General features: G+C 35.5%; 1 protein-coding gene across 1 annotated transcript in view; it reads right to left on the reverse strand.

Moving 5' to 3' along the window:
• Positions 1-21,934, reverse strand: part of tm9sf4 (transmembrane 9 superfamily protein member 4) — an 82,035-nt gene that overhangs the window by 34,290 nt on the left and 25,811 nt on the right. Inside the window, exons 4-8 of the mRNA XM_039735432.1 lie at positions 18,924-19,083; positions 9,702-9,840; positions 3,399-3,522; positions 2,791-2,909; positions 2,585-2,696 (exon numbers count right to left, since the gene is read on the reverse strand). Coding sequence (XP_039591366.1) covers positions 2,585-2,696; positions 2,791-2,909; positions 3,399-3,522; positions 9,702-9,840; positions 18,924-19,083 — 654 coding nt within the window. The remainder of the gene's footprint in view (positions 1-2,584; positions 2,697-2,790; positions 2,910-3,398; positions 3,523-9,701; positions 9,841-18,923; positions 19,084-21,934) is intronic.

Below are 21,934 nucleotides of genomic sequence, written 5' to 3' on the forward strand. Positions count from 1 at the left end.
CTGGCTCACACCCACTTATCAAGCTCAACAGTTTCATTTGAAATGTAAAACTTTAAAAGAATAGTACTGTAAATGCAAAGTCTGCTGAAACCACTAACTTATTAAATACACTGTAATAATTATTTCTTTGACAAATGTGGCATACTAAATTCTTAATGATAATGTTTTAAAAGCACATAAATTAACATTTCTAAATAACTTGACAACATAGCTGCACAGAAACACATCACTGAGTACTAAACCTTTCAGGGTTTCCCCACCCCTGAAAAAAAAAAAAAAAATTCCAAATTAAAATTGTGAACAACTCTTATACAAAACCAACAAGAAATCCTATGCAATAAACGGAAATCAAATGTCCAGAGGAAAACCTTACTCTTCTGGGGGGTTGTTAGCATACTGAGATGTCTTCGGTAAAATTAAGCTTAATTTGAGAGATTAGCTATGGTAAATATAGCATGTTTTAAAAGATGGATGTTTAAGGCCATACTGACTGCATTAAAATCCCTTGTTGCTGCAGGTTTAGTAACATGAATTAGAATATTCATATAAATTGCTTTTATACGGATTGCAAGCTTCATGTTAGAACCAACAAATACTACCTTTTTAAAAACTATGAGATACATAAACCATTAATCTTCTTCAATTCAGCTTAAACTGTAGTAACATTTGGAGAAACAAAATTTCTTTAGGGTGGTTATAGAAAAACATTATCAAGACACCTGTCTATTTTTAATCACTATGGCATATTTTACAAAAGCTTTCACTCAGAGAACTGATACGGCAAATGGAAAACCATTCTTTACTCTGGATAAAATAGTGTGTTCTTACAAAAACATTTAATGCCTTTTGTAACAGCTTTAATGTATTCATGCATTAGATCAAAATAAAAACATTCACCTACTGGTCAGATCCCATATGGTATTTACCATTGTTGTGCAACTCTACATCCACATGACTGAACAATAATGCGCATTTAGTATTAAATGAATGAGGAATAAAATGAGGCTAAAAACTGCTGTTAGCCATTAAAGAACGGATATGTGTAGTGTATCTACACAAAGTAACAATAAACAAATCTCAAGAAAAATGTATACAGTATATATCTTGATTTTGGGTGCAGAAAGACACGTTTCCAGTATTGCAGTTTGCTACTGTGGGGTCATGATGAATTTGAAAAAGAATATTAATTACCATTTTAGTTGTTCAATTGTACCATTTAGTGTAATTTTAATTGTGTGAACATTTGATAGTGGTATTTTGTAAGTACACTTTTCAATTTTCTACCTCTTGCATTTCAGGGGATAATTACTATGTGCATAGCAGGGTTCATAGAATTTTAAACCAAATACAATAGCTTTACCACAATCCACCTCAAGAAAGATTGGGAGATAATATACTGTTAGCTTTCCGATTCCCTTTTTAGTTAATACATTTTTGAAGAAAGCTATAGAAAGACTCCATATAGATGTACAGTATTAGTTTGAAAGAACATACTGTCTTAGAACTCCTATAATTAAGGAATATCAGTACATGTAACTGTATTATTACTATAAGTATAGGAAATGCGCAACATTATTGATATGGTATTGATCCTACACAAATTGAAGATCTTATGTTTAAATTCCTATGTTGGGCTGTATTTAACTTATTAACAAAATGCTTGGAGGTACAGGTTGTGAGAGAAAGACAATGTCCAAACAACTACATACTTTATTTTAAGTAGTCTCAGGAGTGTAATGTGAGGGGGTTTAGCAGGACAGGCAAAAATCAGCATATGCACTGTAGTTAAAATGGAATTATGTATTTTAATTGTTTACTGAAAAGTAACAGCTGACCTACATAATGCTCTACTAAATTTTTGGACCTCAAACCCTGAAATTATGAGTTCAAATCTCACTGTTTGATTGTGAAGGTGCATGATGGCTCCACACTCCTAGTTAGTCTAGGGAACCTCTTGAACCCACTCCCACCGATAATGTACCTGATGATAGGCCAGTGGCTTAGGACACACACAAGCACATAGCAAGGGGTAGGTGAAATAATGCCTTGGTGTCTTTATTTAAACCTTTAAAGCCAAACAGTGTTTAAAAGTGCAGTGCTCCGAACTCTTCAATAAACAAATAATTTAATAAAAAGAAGGTGACTTTCACTCGACTGCCTGCATTCTCTCTCTCCATTTCGTCCACACACTCAACCATACCAGCTTCCTCTGCCTCCTACCTTCTACTCTCCAGTCATTCAAGCTCCTCTTTTTTTCCCCCTTTTACTCTGATCTTCTCCTCCAGATTCTCATGCCGTCTCCCTCTTATATGCCCCAGTAGGCGCAGTGCTTCAATCGTGCACCGCAGAAAAAAGATGAAGCAATTGAGGCAGACCTTGCGTGAACTTTTTTGGAGAAATTTCTAGTCAGTATACTAAAGATTCCAAAAATGACGTATGTAAAACTCTTTTTATAACAGTCTACTCCACCATTGCATAGAACATATGTGTAATATTATTAGAATAAAATTAAATCATCTCAAATAGTATCTTCCACATTATTTTTAAGTTCTATAATTTGTTAACAGCAGACATAATAACTTACCAGACAGAAAGAAAACTACCACAACAGAATTGACAATAGAAAACCAATGAATCTGGACATCACTCATAGTGAGGTAGGTATCCCATCTGGAAGCCCATTTGATAGAAGACTCCTATTGATTATTAAAGACAAATATAATAATGTAATAATGCTTTACAAATATAAAACACTGCTTATTTTTACACTATTCAAGTAGCAGTTCTCACCTCCCACCGAACAGAATAAGTAAAGAGCACTTCATGCTCCTTAGTGGGGTCGATTTCTTGAGGAGAGGAACTACTTGCCTCAGGCAAACTGCATAAACCCTTGTCATCAACTTTTAAATCTGCCGATGTGAAAAGAAAAACAAACATCAACAGTTTATACATCAAAATTAAGTTTAAACCAAGAGCCAAAGTAATGTTATATATTATATCCATGCACAGATTTGAAAATGTGATTAATTAATTATGTTGTCCTTCTGGTCTACAATTTCCATTTAAGTGAAACAAATCTGCCAAAATATACTTTTAGTGTTTCCCAGATATCTCTCGAAAATTGACAGGTAAGAAGTACATTTTCCAAATGTTTCAAAAGGTACAAAACCCACATATCTCTGGTTTTGGAAATTCAGCGACAGCAATAACATTCTTGTTACTTTTGGTTTTTATCATTTAAGCAATTTAATTTAAATGAGATTAAAATGTATTTTAGATTTCTGAGAAGACATCTGTACTGCTTAATGAATGGATTACAAGTTTTTAAGGTAAAAAATAAAAAAAAATATTAATTACCATCATTTTTTTGGGAATAATGATAAAAAGGTATTATTTACCTTCTTGTTTCACACTTTGTGGAACGACTTCAAATCGTACAACTCTGAAAGTAGTTTCCCCATCTTGCTCCACTTTTTCCTTATGGTAGTAGAGGATAAATGATAAATGGTTATGCAGGTACACCTAAATTTAAAAAAAAAAGTTTTCATTAAAAGAATAAAGGATATCAGGGCCAACTTATTTTTTATAAAGGACGTTCAACATTCCTATTACATATAATGGTACTATATAATATTTGCTTACACAACACCACTGGACAGAAAGGAAAGAAAAGAAAAAAAAAAAAACGGAGTAGCTTTATTTATGTACCTTTTTAATACAATTAATTGATTGTGTTCTATTGGTTTTGTGTAATGTAGGTAAAAGTCAATATTGCAATTTTTGGATTCTTTAATCTTTTGCTCCTTGACCAGTTCATGAGGCTAATTCAATATTACCTTTCAATTTATGCAAATTTCCTCTCTCACCAAAACACTATCTCATACACTGCTTTTACATTAAATTTCATGAATGTAGGAATTGAATTCAGGTCTTCAGAACTTTAAGTCAACAGGTCTAAAAACTGTGTAAAGTACCATCAAAACAAAATGGTAACATTAACTGCTTCTTTATGTTGTTTGTCAACTGAAAATACACCTGGGAGATTGAAATAATTTGCTTTTATTTTAAGGACATGTGAGCAACACAGAATTCTATGCAAAAGGTTAAAACACAATGAGAATAAAATGGTTAGTTGTTTAACACAGGAAAAGAAAACAATACCACTATAGGCTATTATAAATCCATATTTTTACAAGAGAGACTACAAGATAAAGTGGCATGGATGCAATCCCCTTGAAAGTCATCATAGTTTTAGGCATGATGAAAGATGTGTGCACATTTTATCCATTCAGTATTTTTAATGTGAACTTGTATGATGTACCAATACACTTCCAAAGCCAAAATAGACCATTTTCTACCATCATCCACCATTTTCTGTAGAAGCACATAGAAACATACATTCTGAAAGAAAACTGTGTTTGTAATAAGCATTACTTATATACTTTAATAGATTACTAAAAACAAATCTTCAGCATATAAGCATATACTGTATAGTAGGGATCCCCAACCCGCCGTCTGACAGCCGTGCCGTGACAGAACTACCGGCAACGGAGACTCACTCAGTGAAGGGCTACAGCAAAAAGGTTGCCCCCTTCACTGAGGACATTTTTCAGAACGCTAGGCGGGTGGGGCTTTGCAGCGGCGCAGAGAGAGACCAAGGTGAGAGGGTATTACAACAAAGTATTTTTATGTTCCTGACAGTTTCCCCATATGACATGAGTCTATAGAAATTGCGTTACTATGAAGTACATTCAGCAGATACTTTCATTACAACGAAGTGACCTTGAAATGCCTGAATGAATCATCTGCACAGAGCAGTTAGTTCTGTGGTCGCAGCTCAGTTGTGCACATTTGCACAACGATCCCCAAACAGAAATATTATAAAAAAAAAATTCTTTCTTCGAACTTTCCTAGTACTGTTTTTTGCTGTTTTTGTTTTCGGTGGTTTTCAGTGATACCTTTTGCTTATTGCTCGTCAACATCTGAAAAACATCCAGTGTTAATGTTTGTGATGTGCAATCTGTTGGAATGACAAATGTAACGCACATGTCTTTGTTATATGCAAAAAAAGAAGAAAAATCTCGGGTTGCAAATTTATGCGAACTGCTGCATTTGAAGACACCGAAAAAGCCGTTTTTATGTGGCTCAGTGATGCTCGTTGAAGAAACATTCCTATTAATGCTACACTCATTCAAGAAAATGTGAGGTTTTTAAACTCTCTTGGGACCTCTGTCAACGAGACAACACGATGTGAGCCTGCTGTTTCCCTGCCCCAGCAAAGGACAAACAATCGCGCTTCGGGATGCACTTCAGTGTGACGTTCCCATTGGGTGGGGGGGTCCCAAAAGAGTTCAGAAACTCCGATATAGATGAAACTATTTTTGACATGATCGAAGAACAGGTGGTCTAAAAGGGCCGCCAACATTGTAATTTCTTCCGATAAATCTTCAATTCTCTCTCTGAAATACGTAATATCTTCGACAGAATCCATTTCATCGGCAGTAGTAAACATTTTTCTAATGAATTCTTGTGCTATCGATTCACCAATCAGTAACTAGAGGGCGTGTTAGAGCCCACTCTCTCAACTTTGATGAAAGTGAAAGTGACAGTTTTATTTCAAGGCGTATTTCATGACGGTTTCCAGGAATGTAACGGACAAAATCAAATAAATAAATAAGCAACAAAAAATATGTTTCATGATACATTTATTTATTTATGCTCTCATTTCATGACATATTTATTTATTTAGGCTGTCTTTTCATGACACATTTATTCATTTATGCTCACATTTCACAGTACTTTTATTTATTTCCGCATTTATTTATTTAGGGCGGCACGGTGGCGCAGTGGTAGCGCTGCTGCCTCGTAGTTAGGAGACCCGGGTTCGCTTCCCGGGTCCTCCCTGCGTGGAGTTTGCATGTTCTCCCAGTGTCTGCGTGGGTGTCCTCCGGGCACTCCGGTTTCCTCCCACGATCCAAAGACATGCAGGTTAGGTGGATTGGCGATTCTGAATTGGCCCTAGTGTGTGCTTGGTGTGTGGGTGTGTTTGTGTGTGTCCTGCGGTGGGTTGGCACCCTGCCCGGGATTGGTTCCTGCATTGTGCCCTGTGTTGGCTGGGATTGGCTCCAGCAGACCCCCGTGACCCTGTATTCGGATTCAGCGGGTTACTAAATGGATGGATGGATTTATTTATTTAATTTTGTCCGAAATATTCCTCCATACACATGCAGTGAAAGGCTCATTACCATTAGATAGCTGACATTAAGGGCACTGTAATGATGTATAGGTGTCTATAATTGGTATTCATATTACATGTCACAGCTAGACATAAAAAAGGCAGCAAATATATTGCATGTGCGGCAGCTCACCATTATGCACCATTACACAGAAAGTTTGAGTCAAATTTTGAACACAGTTTTGAATGTATTGAAAATGACATGTTTTGCAAAAGGACTTGATGCTACTCTTGATTTGTAAGTACTGCACAAAGTATAAATTTGTGGTGTTGCATATCGGCAAATACTGTTGCAGTGTACTTGTGCCTCTTGAAGTTTCACGTGAGGAATATCCAAATCACCAAATGTCACTGTATTATGGCACACAGGTCTCTGTGGCACAAAGTGCATGTCAAAAAAAAAAAATAATAATAATTTCAGTTAGTGACTTCTACATGGCATAATTCTCCCAAAATACAGGAATATACAACATCACGCAATAGTTTTTATCCCATTTCTTATTGTGTTTTTGTACCCCAAAGGGAAGGCAGAAACAAGCAAGATTACAAATGTGTAATAAAATTGAACAGCGGCAATTGGGGAGTAGTTGTCAACTAAGTGAAGTTGAAGCCACTGTGGATTAGAAATGAGATATAAAAAAATCTTGCAAGGCTGCATTGATCCCTTGATGGTGGTGGGGCAGATTATTCTGTGAATGAGTCTCATGTACTCACAACCCAGTGACAGCCAACACACACACACTAGGGGGCTTACCCCCTGCTCGCTTCACTCGCCAACCCCCATACCATCCCGGCCTGCGCTATGTGGCAGCCACTTCGCATCTCTGCCACTTGCTCCTCCAAAATCCACTCTTAAATGGTGATACAAATATAGTTTTTTTTTTTTTTACTTTCTTTTTGCTCGATCAGCTGCTAGTTTACTGCTGCTTTGCTGCAGTGCCATGTGATCTGTATCTTGCATGGCGCTTCAAACATTTAAAAGCCTGTACAGAAGCTCTCCTACTCTAAAGCACCACATGTAAACAAAGGTTTTTTAATCGTATAAATACCATCTTTTAAACATGTGGAGTGCTGTTCTCACCACTTTTCAGCCATTTTCAGTTACTTACATAAGCAGAATAATAGCTCTTATTTTTGGGTACGCAATTTATGTGCCAAAAACTCCTCTAGTGCATAAAGGGTTGAACGTGTAAGTACAGTGGAACCTCGGGTCATGACCGTAATTTGCCCAACTCATGAATATTGGGTAGTTACTTGAGTTGTTATAACCTGCAGAACACATAGAAATATTCAAAATTTGTTTTGCAGCAGGATATTTTCATCCACTAGATGGCAGCAGAATACTGTCCTGAGAGTTATTTGGGAGTAACACTGCAAAGCAAATCATTGAATGTCATCCCAAGTCTGACTCCGACTTAACTGTAGAATTCTGAGTCAAGCTTATGGTTAAATACAAGGAGATTAAATAGTAACTGAGTTGGGAACTGATAAACAGGTGCTTCAGATGGCAATTTTGGTTATAATATCCAGTTTTTAAGAATGACAAACATTCATAAGACAATTACACCAAAGCCTACGGAATCAGATATGCAGCAAGGATGTCATGATTATCACTGAATGTTCGAATTTTATTTTTTGGCTTGTTTGACAGCCGCAGCCACAATACCATAATAATGTAGTATATGTTAATTGATTTATTATCTTACTTATAAAAATCAGACAAACAAGCTTTGTGCTTCTAAATCGTCACTATATAGGCAGATCAGGATGTATCCAAAAAAGTAATGCACATACTTGCACAGGATCTTAAGATAATTTCACCTTGCTTTGACCTTTCTAGCTCACGGGGGTCTGCTGGAGCCAATCCTAGACAACACAGGGCGCAAGGCAGAAAACAAACCCCGGGCAGGACGCCACCCACCGCAGGGTGCGCACACACACACACACACACACACACACACACACTAGGAAACCTGAGTACCTGGATGAAACCCACGAACATGCAAACTCCACACAGGGAGGACCCGGGAAGCAAACCCGGGTTCTCCTGAGAGGCAGCAGCGCTACCCACTGCGCCACTGTGTCGCCCCATCAGAAACAATCTTCAATATCCCACAGCATTATTTAGGGTACTATAAGGATTTACAGATAAATTGCCAGCTCAAATGTTATGTGTGAACAGAGTGATTTCAACAGCATTCTGAAAATGGTTCCAGCAGTTACTCGGAACATTTTCACCTTGGCTTATGTTTAAACAAAGCCTCAGAAATATATTTTTTCTGAGTCACTAAGTACAGATGGTGAACTTATACAACATGTTCATAAACTGTACAACTGCCACTTTGAAAATGTTAGTGTAAACAAAACGGAGAAAAATCCAATTTAGTTTGGTCAACAATATGTATTAAATTATATTTTATGTACAACCTTATTAATGTTTCCTTAGATTTGTTTGAGATTTTTTACATTTGTTAATTTAATTGGTAATAATAAGATTGCAGTTAGAAGAAGCAGTGCGTTTACATTTACGGATCTGGAGCAGTAACCGCAAGTTCCCAGATTTATTCCCTAGATGGTGTTACTTTTTCTATTTCAGTTGAGTTAAATGCTCTAGCCAATCACACGATCTGTCAGTGTTCTTGGATTTTGCTGTTCCATTCAACAACTAGCAGGCAATCAATACTCAAGAGAAGTTGGAAAGGGAACATATTATAATTTAGTAACTTTACCATTTTTTAGCATACACCTACTGAACTTGCAGTTCCCAAATGTTAGACAGAAAAACATATTACACATTTTAATATTTACAATGAAAAAGGAGAATGAATAAAAGCATTCTTTCACGCATTCTTATAGTACAGTCCTACAGTATATTTGGCACACAAAGATTTGACTTAGTTTTAAACAGTTTTTGATTTAAGAGTCAATGGCCCCTTACTTTATTATTATTTTTTTTAATCAAGTAGCTGTGTTATATGATGCAAGAGCTAAAAAATTAAAGTGGAAATGTAGTAATCATTTGGTATGAGTTGCTTTAGTTATGTCAATCTACGTCAATAATACTAAAGTTTAAATTTTAAATGTAAATAACTCAGCAATTTTGAACTTTCCTATAAAAGGCAACAATGTTTATAAGAACAATATCAAGCGTAGAATCAAAAAGAATCCTCCAGTATTGCTAAAAAATAAAGTAATATTTTGTGTGTGGTTCAGGAATTCAACTGATATCTATGAAGCGAGCATAAAACAACGAACACTTGTTAATCTAGTCCACAAAATCTTCACATTAAAGTGAGATGTTTTTCTTTTTAGAAAGCATACCACCATGTTTAAATTTCTCAAGAGAAAAAACAGGAAAAAATTCCTTTTGTATCAGTATGAACTTGTATTTTCATGCCTGTTAGTATTAGTTTACTGTTTAGGATTCAAAAACAACAACTGATTGAGTTTGCTCTTTACAATTAACCTTATTGTGGTCTGTGAAGCCAAGTCTGTATCCATGTTCAAACTGCACATCCTTTTGACTCTCTTTCTTTTGCTCATCTTCTCCATCTCTATTTTGGTAAAACTCTAGCCGAGTAGCAACAGGTAGGTTGTCTGCAATTCTGAAAGTGAAAAAATGGTAATACTACAATTAAAAACAATGACTTTTCAAAGATATATTTACCTATTATCCACTGATTTTTAATATGCAAAACAGTTAAACCAAATAAATGTTGTATCAATCCAAAAATATAAAAAGTATGGGTTTTTTAAATAACTTTTCCTCACAAAAATGTTATTACATGTGCCATTACATATCATAATTTAGATCATGACATTATCAAAAACACAATTCAAAACGATTAAACAAAAATTCACAAGTTAGGCAACTTTAATGATGCATGACAATGAAGAAAGCAATTCCACAAGAAAAAAACAGACATTTTGTAGTTTGCAGCCACTAAGTATTCTACTCAGTGGCAGACTAGATTCCTCATCTAATGTATTCACACTAGCTCTCCTACTGTGATCTGTGATGCTGCATGCCATAAGAGGATGCTACATAAATTCAGACTACTGATGTCCAGGGATTGTTGCTGCCTGCCTTGTGCCCAGTGCTACTGAGAAAGTCCAGCTTCCCTACAACCCTGTTCTGGATAGTGAAACTGGGTGATGGATGGATACTGGGAAGGTACTATATGTATTTTGCATATAACTGCTCCTAAATATACCTGATGGCCATAAGTACTTTGTGATTGCATGTGCTACGAAAAACTAGATAGAAAGTACCTACTGGTTGATTGGAAGCATGTTGTCTTTATGGCATACATTAATGATGTAGATATAGTACTTAATTCTTCTCTGAATAGAACAGACAATGACTGGTGATTACCACTATAATTAGTGGATTATGCACTTTGGTACTCATTTTTGTACACCTTGCTTTTTTCATTAATATTTTGCCATTTTTAAAATCTCTTTGTCAAAATGATATCTGGTATTTAATGGAAGAAAACTGTATTGATATATTGTGTACTAATCAAAGAAAGGTTTTCATAATTTTTTGTTGTTTTGTTATTAATCATTGTTGCATTTATTATCAGTGTGTGGATCTATCAAGAAAAAACTATTTTTCTTTTGTTAAATGCCATATAACTGGAGATGTATCACTGTATTACTATCAAAGACTTGGACTCAGTAGCATTAAAAACACTTTGTGCTACACACCACATGTCATATATATGGAGGTGCATGTTTGTCATAAATAAATAAATCATTTCTGGTTACTTGTGACTCTAAATTGTATCAAGATGATTCAGGAAACAGATGAAAGGGTGAAATTCTAGGTAGTGGAACCCCAAATGTTTCTTCATAATGGAAAGTAAGGCTATTGCCACAAAAAGCTTGGTAACTCAAGACAGATGCCTAAGCGCAAATGTCCCTAAATCGAGACAATGCAAAAGGTGAAAGATGAAATTTCACTAAGAACTTTGATGAAAACTAGAAATTAGTTTTGTTCTAAAGTAATAAATTTATACTTTTTTTAAATGTGAAACCAAAAGTGGTCAAATTCTTGTGCCACTAACAATCATCCAATGATTAGACCCTCTTTAATTGCAACTGCTAATTGTTTAGTTGTCATCAGAATATGCAGATATTCAGTTTTTAAAGACATCTGGACATAATATTTTGTGACATCTGGATCCTGTGATCTAGCTTTATAAAAACAAAAAAGATGGTGTGTGAGGGTCTTGAAGCCAATCGAGTATTTGGAAATGTCACCTTTTCAGCTTTTAAATGTTGCTGAGCATTCTTTTCCTTAATTAAATTTACTGAGTTTTAACCTGTGGTTGTAGGGTGGGGCGATAAAATGATAAAGATAATTATTGTGAAATAACTTTTCCTCAAGAGAAATACAAGACATGGTTGGTACAATGTCAGTAGAACTCATTCCATTCAAGTTTTGACAGAAAACACGAAAAGCCAATGATAATGAGAATAGCGCCATGCTGAAATATTCATTTGGCAGGGTTACAGCCCTGCCAGGTTAGGTTGACATACACAGTACTGACCACAGGAGTAGAAGCTGGCAGCAGCACACGTGTTAATGTTTAGGCTGCCTCAGCTGTGCACACCAGTATGTTAGGAGTGGGAGCAAGATAAAAGAGAAAATTATGACAGAAAATGCTAGCAAAAACTCATTGGAAAAAAAACGATAATACCAAAGGAGGACCCCAAAGGACACAGCCCAAGATGAGGACATTGTTGAAAATGAGGGTTTGAGGAATTCGGTAGTGTGGAGATATTTTGGCTGTTTAAAGTCCAACAAGAAGAAGAGTAGTGAGCACTGTCAACAGCATGGTCCCACAAAGACAGGTAATAACACTAATATTTTGTACCATCTGAAGCAGTGCCATCCTTCAGACCATGTATAATACAGGACCTTTAGTCTCAGACCCCAGAAAGTACTATTGCTCCCACTAAAACAACCAGTGCGATATCTGTGCAACAACACAACATAATGTCCAATTTCTTCAACACCATGCCTTACAAAAAAAACGAAGAGACACAGTGATATTACAAATGCAGTATCCTACTTCATTGCAAAAGATATGATGCTAGTAAACATGGTCGAAATCGTCAGATTTAAGCAGATGACTAAACTAACTAATGCTCATTACCAACTCCCTGTGCGTAAACATTTCTCTTAGAAGGCACTTCCCCAGCTATACACGGAATGTAGACAGTCCGTTGAAAAGGAGCTGCAGATTGTGTCATACTTTGCTATTACATCAGATTTGTGGTCAAGTCGCACATCTGAACTACATATGAGCTCCATTGCCCACTTCATTGACCAAGACTGGAATTTGAAAAGCACATCTTCAAACTGTCATTGCTTTAGGAAAGAGAGAAGCACTTGCATCCTGGGGATTGAGTGAAGACAAACAAGTCTATAATCACAACAGACAATGGGACAAATAAAGTAATTAGGCTTACATTTGGCAATGCTTGCACATACAACTACTCAATAAAATTAGAAAGCCTATACAACCACTTGGATCTTGTAAGGTATTTTATTTATGCTGCCGAATTATATGTGAACAGCCCTTCACTTGCATACTTTTTGTCTGATTCAGGACTTTGTGTATTGACAAAAAACTGGTCAAGACTTGATGCTGCACACTTACTCTTTGTGGTGTCTTTATGTTATTTTGTATTGATGTACTGAGTAATATCTCTACATCCTATATCGGGGTCCTCAATCACAGTCCTGGAGAGCTGCAGTGGCTGCAGGTTTTTGTTCTAACCTTGTTGTTTAATTAGAAGGCAATTCTTGCCAATAATTTAATTTCATTGCTTATTAGTGCCTTAACTCTGCTATGTCAGGTAATTCTTATATGTTATATTTTCTTCCTCTTTCTAAGGTCTAAGGATATCATCCAAATGATCTGAAGGATAAAATGGACAAGTAAATCTAGTCCTTTAATTTTTTCTCTTCGCTTTCCTTCCAAGTATTTAATTAAACCCAATAGTGCATGATAAATACACACAGGTGTAAATGGTAACAAGCTAAATGGAGAAATGCTGGTGTCTTTAGTCATTTGCATTTTATTGGTAATTAGGCACAATTAAAAACCAAAAACACAGCTATTTAAGACTAAAATAAGCAATAAGGGTTCAAACTCTTAACGAGCAAGGAAACTAAAGTGAAGCAGAAGTGTTACTTGAGCAATAAGAGCTTCTTATTAAGCAACTGGGTTGGAGCAAAAACCTGCAGCAACTGCGGCCCACCAGGACCGTGATTGAGGACCCCTGTCCTACATGGAAAATAGAAAATCTATCTCCAAATGTTTGGCATATCAAGTTTGTTCTTCTTGGAATCAGAAAGATATTTTTTTCAGAAATTCAAATTCTCTCGGAAGTTCTCTGTTAAATGAGCCCAAAGAATGTGGTCATACTGGCGAATTGTGCAAGCATGTAGTTACATTAAGCCGTCTCAGAAAAAGATATTTTGATTGCACTTGAGCACCTACCAGTTTGTAATCTTTGCTTCATGAATACTGAATACTGTATCCGATTGGTCTGATAATGTCCATTTTAAATAGAACTGGTATTAGGATTTTAATGCTTTGAAGGCGGCACGTAGCGATGTGCTCCTTCTGAAACGTCAGCATGCATACTGCCCTGTGCAAAAACTACAAAACTGCCACAGGTGATATTGGACATCTAGTCACCCTAGATTTTCAGAATTTAAGCTTTATCTCTGCACACAAATTTTAAATTAATTAGACTTACCTATTTACCTTTTATTCCTTAGAGAGATCAGGAAAAAACAAGAAGGTGGAGTGAGCTGTGTGTGTTTGTAAGAAAGTGGTGGCTGTCTTCACTTTCTCCTGGAAGAATAAGATAGACATGGCCCAGGAAGAGCATCACCTACCTCCACACCAGGTGGGGGTCATGTCATAGAACAATTGTAAGGGTGTTAGAGCAGCACAAGGCCATCTCTCAGGTACTCAGTGCAGATAAGACCAGACACTTGGTTCCCACATGGCAGGACGTGGATGTAAAACAGTCCTTGCATGAGGCCTTGAATCCACTACTGGAATTTACTGATTCACTCTCTGGTGAATCTTATGTAAATGTTTCCTACCTCAAGCCCATGATGCACCTCTTCAGAACACAGATTCTGAAGATATCTGAAGATGAAATACAGCTAACAAAGGAATAAAGATGACTGTCACATGGCATACCTTGATGAAAAAGTATGCTGACCAGATAACTGATGACCTGCTTGATGTGGCAACCTTGATGGATCCACGCTTCAGGGTGCAATACATCAAGCCAGAAAAGATCGATGTCACCAAAATGAGAGCAGTGTCTGAAATGCTGGAGGAAAGTCAAGCCCAGTCCGCTTTAATCAGAACAAAGGAAGCAGGAGGAGAACAACAGAGAGGAGGTGCTGCAATGCTACCCAACCAGAAGAAACAGAAAAAGTCACTGGGCATTTTCTTTAAGAAATCATTCTCCACCAGCACAGGACTCAGTGATAAAGAGACAATGGAAAAGGAACTTGACAATTATCTGCTGGCACCAGATGCAGACAGTGAAACGGATGACTTACAGTGGTGGAAGATACATGACAGAAACTTCCCAAGAGTAAGCCATCTGGCAAAGAGCTACTTGTGCATCCCTGCATCAGGCACCCCCTATGAGAGGGTTTTCAGCACAGGTAATATTGTGATCTGCCACAGAGCAGCTTTAAAATATGACGCAGAGGACAGTCTTCTCATTCTTGCCTGTAACCTGTAGTAGGGAAATGTCTGGTCGAAAACACTGACAGCACTTAGAGACAGTACTGCACTAATGGGGATTTCTTTGAAAGCTGCTTGAACTTGTACTGAGAATTTATAGAGAATGTTTTGTTATATATTTATTTCTGGGTTTGTTTCCCAACCTCTTAAAACAGTGTAAATCGATACAAAGGGAAGGATACAGTATAGTGGTGTTTTTTTTTTTTTGTGATTTTTTATTAATACATAATTTACTGTGTCATTAAGTGACTCTTTGGATAAGCTACCATGTAGCGTAGTACAGTAAGACTTTAGGGACTTTCAAAACTAGACGATGTTTTTTTTTTTAGAAAAAATAAGTGGATTGGACTGGTGGGCTTTGTAGGGTTGACTGGCCTGTTCTCATCTACATTGTTCTAATGTTCTAATTTATTTGGCTGACCAAAGAATTTACTTTGTAATCACTTCTAAAACTCGAAAGCTTTACGATTTTAGTTTTAGATTTAAGATTTTAGAATTAAGATTTTATTCATTTGTAATTCACCTACAAATGCAGTATATCCTCCTGTAAAATGTTAAAGCTTCTGATTGGTCAGAATTAAGACTTTTGTTTTGTATTACCTATTTTATTTATTTGGAATGCCCTGCGGCAGGCTAGCGCCCTGCCCGTGGTTTGTTTCCTGCCTTGCGCCCCCTGTGTTGGCTGGGATTAGCTCCAGCAGACCCCCCGTGACCCTGTAGTTTGGATATAGCGGGTTGGATAATGGATGGATGGATGGATTTAAATTGGATTTTACCAAAGAATTTAGTTGTGCATTTTGCGTTCGCCTGTAATACTTGAAGCCTTTGACTGGTTAGAATTAAGATTTTAGTTTATTATATATACCCAATTTATTCATTAGAAATATAGTTGCATAAAGTTCTATAGTACATTTGTCATGTTCAACTTCTGACAGAAAATGAATAATATTTACACCAAAATTAATCTTACGCTATCTTCACATCTCACTTAGGAGTAAAAATTTACCTTTATGCCTGACAGAAAGTGATCTGATTTATGTCGTGATATATATTGATATTGACTAATATGAAATAATGTAATTGTTACATGTAAATTGTAATATATTTTTCCCAAGTGTTTGATGGAGAAAATGAAAAAAATGGCATAAAAAGACTAAAACAACAAAGATTTAATTATGATTTCAAATAAAAATTACAGTGACTCAACATAATTTTAGTTTAATATTTTTATTTTTTTCAGAAACAAATTGCTAAAATAATTTCTTGAATTTATCTTGACAAATGGAACAAACATTCTGGGTGGGGACAGATGATGCTATGATAAAATCAAAGCAGTTTAAAAACTGGTCACAGGTATCTCATCTCTAAAGTGTGAATGCAATTAATATATACAGTATATATCATTTAAATTTATTTTTCCCCTCATCAAGCAACACTCAATACTCCAGAACAACCACGCAAAAACAATTTCAGAAATTTTTGAAAATTATACCATGGATAACGGCAGCAATAAAATCAAAGAAGTGAACATGAATAAATGGAGGAGGCTGCAGTACCTTGGACATGCATCGGCTTCACCCCGTTATTGGTAAGCAGGTTGCATCATGTTTTATTTAATCAAAATTATAAGTTTAGTTTTATCTAATTCTTAATATTGTACCCAAAAGTATGTGTAACAATATCAAAAGATTAACTAACTGATTACAAAAGACAATGTGCGACTGCGTCAGAGAAAAGGCCTTTAAATTGACAGATATTTTTTGTTATTGCATTATACATATAAATTTTTATATAACTAAGAGATTTGTGTGTGTGTTTGTGTGAGAGAGAAATATTTATGAGATGAATGTTTACCAATAACAAAACATTTATATGCTATATATATAGCAAGTCATTGGTGTATTGCGTTTGTGTTTTGCTCACAGAGAGAAATACTGGTTTAACATGGTTCTGACCATAAATGAAACTTAGAGTGGCATGCTAAAGTTTGGGACCCTTGCTAAAGTGTATGTTAGTGTCAATAGTTAAGCGAGCAGAAGATTAACTTTATGCCTGATCAGTTCAAGTTGACACCTTTCTTTAATATCTTAAGCAAGATTACATTTTTATTTCCATCATTCACAGGTACAAAATACCAAAAATATTAAAAGGGCCTAAGCAAAAGTTTGGTCACCCAACACTGTCAGTACTTAGTAACACACACTTTGGCAAGTATCACAGTTTGTAAAGCATGATCAATCTACCCTCATGCTTAATAGCTGGATGTGTGTTCTTTTTCTGGAATTTGGCACTCTTTTTCTCCAAAACATACATTTACATATTGTGGGCAGAAAGTTCTATTTTCACTTCCTTCATCAGTCAACATGACTTATTTCCAAAATGCATCAGTCTCATTTATATGTTCATTTGCAAACTTTAGGCTCTGCAAATGTCTAGGACGTAGGAATGGTTTTCTTCTGCTGACTCTACCATGAAGGTTGTATTTGTTAAGGTGTCAATATACAGTAAAACAGTATAAAATCATTCCAGAGTCTGCGAAATCTACCTGAAGGTCTACTGCAGTCAAATGGGGCTTTTTATTTGTCTTCTAGCAATCCCACAAGCAGTTCTTTCAGAAAGTTTTCTTGTTCTTCCAGACCTCAACTTGAACTTCACCGTTCCTGTTAACTGCCATTTCCTAATAACATTACGCACTAAGGAAAACAGCTACCTGAAACACTTTGCTATCTTCTTGTAGAACTTCTCCTGCTTTGACAGCATCAATTATTTTATTTTTCAGATTGCTAAGCAGTGACTTAGAGGTGCCTACGGCTGCTGATTGTTGGGACAAGGTTTGAGGAGTCACAGAATTTATACAGCTTTGCAATTTGTGTTGCCTAGCGTTTCCTAATGATGACTGTGAACAAGCCATAGCCCCAGCAAGACAATTAAGGTTTGAGACCTTGCTAAAAGTTATCTGATACCTCAAATATCATAGGGAGAAAAAACTTCTGCATGGGGGTCCTTTCCTTTTTACACTGTACAACACAAAAAACAATACAATAATCCCAATAAACTAATACACAAATAGAAAGTGGAAAAAAAACATGGCATGCATGTAACTGTTATTAAGTCTAAACACAGAAGGTTGCGGCATACTCTGTTTTTGCTATTAAGTACAAAATGTTCAAACCTTGTCAAATGTTTTCTACTTAAACCAGAGTGTATAACAATATAAGTTTGAAATACAGAGTAGATTTCAACATCTTCTCCTTTAACTGCATTCTAACAATTAGATTACAGATAAGTGATTTGCTCAGGATCATGTAACAAAATTAGTACTGACTTATGATATTGTCTCTGCAAAAAACATCTCAGGTTTTGGAAATACCATAACAGTCTTGTGACACTGCATCAATATTACCAGGCCATGATCAGACTGTCAACTTAATGATTGGTTGTAAGTGATTTTAAGTGTTATACATCTGTATGTTCTGCTAAATAATGTCTTTTATTTGCAACAAAATTATTGTAAGCATTAATTTAAAGAAGAATAGAGCAGAAGTAAAAGAATGCTTTACCTTCATATCAATAAATACATGCAAATAATTAATAGTTAAATAGAAGTCAAAATAACTGAATACATTTTGTGGAGAATTGCTAAGATGATCGAGTGAATATAGACCAAAAAGTATTAAATGGTGAAATCTATCAAATATAGAAGGTTTTGCCATCACTTATTATTTTTATTAGTTTTACTTCAGTCATGTTTATATCTGCTACCTGTCATCAAGATTCTAAACTGTGGAGAATTTGAACTTTGTCAGCCTAGGTAAGAGGATGGTAAATGTAACCTGATAAAAGCATGTAAATGCATGGCAATAAAAGATAAATAATTCCTTGAATGTACTTACAAATGGACATAATAGTCTTCTTTGATCCTTTCTGCAATTAGTTTGCTATGGTCCAAGGTCAGCTTTTTTGGTTTATTACATAGAACTTCACATTTTTTATCATTGTTCATCTGTATTTGAAATGGAGTATTGACAATTCGATCTCCTCTCAAAACCTCTCCTACAATAAAATACACAAAAATATTGGAGTTATATATTTAGCAAAAATTTGATATAAAAGACTAAGTAAATTCTACAGCATCGTCTTCCCTTTTAAATATAAAAAATCATATTTGTAATGCATTCAAAAATGTTATTTAAAATATATTATTTAGATTCTATAAATATAGCAATAAAAACAGAGACTGAGGAGATCGTTCCTCCCCACACTATGCGACTCTTCAGTTCCACCTGGGCGGGTAAATGTTAACATTATTCAAAGTTCTTGTCCGTTTTTTTCTTAATTTTTATTACACTTTAATATTTTTCTTGTATCAGTATGCTGCTGCTGGAGTAAGTAAATTTCCCCTTGGGATGAATAAAGTAAAGTAGTGAATCTAAGATAAGAAAAATTTTTTTAATACAAAAAATGAAAGCTGAAGTTTAAGATAATGTGAATTGCTAATAAATATAAAATGTGTGCTGTATATAAATATTATGGAAGCGAATTAAGGACACAGTGAAGGAAAAATACGAAAATAAAGTGGATATTCCGAGATTAAAGATAATATTTCAACTTTAATCTCATAGTTTATGTTGTGATTAAAGACGAAATTTCAACTTTAATTTTGGAATACCCACTTTATTTTTGTAGCTTTAATTTTCCATTAAAGCAGAACATCATAAATTGCATCTTAAAATCAATGTTTAACAGAATTTCTCAAACCCTATTTTAACTAGGCCTGGGTATTGGTACTGATAACCTAATTTGATTTGATGGTTCACAATGTTCCGATTCGATATCGACTTTAATTAGTATGCACTAACATATTTGAGGCGCTGGCTTTTTTTTTTTTTTAGATTACTTAATCATGCATTTCAGTAATGCTTTATTTGAAGAGTATCTACAGGGTGTCTTCATAACATATGAATAAGAATGGAATGACATTTGATTAGTAATAAAAAGTTAACATCAGTATTTGCAAAATGTGGAACAAAACATCATTGCTCATAAAAAAACAACTTTTTAATAGCAGTGCGCTCATTCAAAATTCTCCATAATTTAGCAAACATATCTATTGCCACATCAGAGTCTACACATATTATGCGGGCTCCTTGTTTTAATACAATGTAGTGGCATTTACTTTATAAAATACCTATATCATCTTGCAAATAATATTAAAAATTAATTAAATATTTCTTCTTAAATAATAAATGTTATTTAGTAACCTATTAGCCAAAATTTTCCCCAATTGAACATACAGTATTAAACTAAGCTTGAATTAGTCAGAATTAAAGATACAGCGAGAATATTTGTGTCTTTGTATAATTCTACAATTGGCTAACTAAAAAGATTACAATATGCAAGCTTTCGAGGCAACTCAGGCCCCTTCTTCAGGCAAGATGTAATCTTGATTACATCTTGCCTGAAGAAGGGGCCTGAGTTGCCTCGAAAGCTTGCATATTGTAATCTTTTTAGTTAGCCAATAAAAGGTGTCATTTTGCTTGGCTTTTCTCTACATTCATAATGGCTAACACGGTACAACAACCTAGTACTATAATTCTACAAGTAACACATACAGTTGCTCAGTTATTCAGTCTTGAAAATGTATCCTCACACTTCGTCCTCAGACAAAAAAAGGAAGAATTTTAAAATGATGATCTAGTGCCGAGACTTGTTGACAGTGGCAACAAATGAATGGAGCATAAAATAAAAATAGCCACTGTAACTTACAACTCAACCATAGCAGTACAGCTACTGTAGCCACATGGTAAAAGAGAAGCAATGTCAATTGCACTTGCCAACACACAAACTTGTCACTAACATGGTCAAGCAAAGAAACGGTGCATTGAAGATGCTAGGAAGGGTTTTGGAACAATGGCCAGAATCTCAGCAGCTCTGCATACTAGTATAGAGAGCAAGGTTTTGCTCCTGGTGAGGCTAGCATGAAGCACACTTGTCTGCAACATACCTGTTACGGGTGCCCAGTCGTTTTTAATGTAATGACATGTGATTGTCATGTAGGAATCAGTTGCCCTAGATGTCCACCTGCTGCATGTTAGGGCTATTCCCTCCGCTGACCTGAAACACATGGTGATGTTTTGCTTAAAATCTTCATTAAACCTAGGTAACAATGACTACACTCATTTGCTTTCCTGTTGGTATAGTATACAGTGGTTCCAAAACCAGTATCTTTTGTACAAAGCTCTTGTTGTCAACAATGGCGTAGCGTCTCATATCCTTACAGATAAAAACTGCCAGATATTGTTATTTTTTTAAGCCCGAGACTATGTAAGCTTAGAGTTAAATGCTGTCTCCAGTGTACATTGTTTAGGCATTACTTGTTTGGATGTTAACTGAAACAATGTTTTTGGTTGACGTCGGGAGAAGTGATTTCTCAAATTTGTTGTGTTACCATAACACTTAACTTCCCAGTTCAACAGATTCTATGAGGTTTTGCTTTTATCCAGATGTGCATTACTGACACACTGTCTGAATTTATTGCAAGTTAACGCATCTGATTTAAGTGTCAAAGAAAATGATTTCATTTAAGAACATGCAAGTCTGTGCAAAGTATTATATGTAGATTTTTGCTTATCTTAAACGTGTATGCTCGTATTCATCTTGCGATGAGTTGGCGCCTGTCCAGGGATTGTTCGTGCCTTATGTTCGATAGTTGCTGGGACGGATGTGACCTTGGGTGAATGGATGGAATAACTAAACATGTACAATGAATATTTTTCAATGCTCCTTTAAATTTCCTAAAACTATAAATGTTCGAAGTTTATTGGTAGTTTGTGTTTTGGTTATGCTGAGAAAGAAAATGGAAAGATAGGAACTAGGGTTTGGTAGGTTTGATAGTGACAGTACA

Source organism: Polypterus senegalus, chromosome 14 (assembly GCF_016835505.1).
Source record: "Polypterus senegalus isolate Bchr_013 chromosome 14, ASM1683550v1, whole genome shotgun sequence".
Classification (NCBI taxonomy): domain Eukaryota; kingdom Metazoa; phylum Chordata; class Cladistia; order Polypteriformes; family Polypteridae; genus Polypterus; species Polypterus senegalus.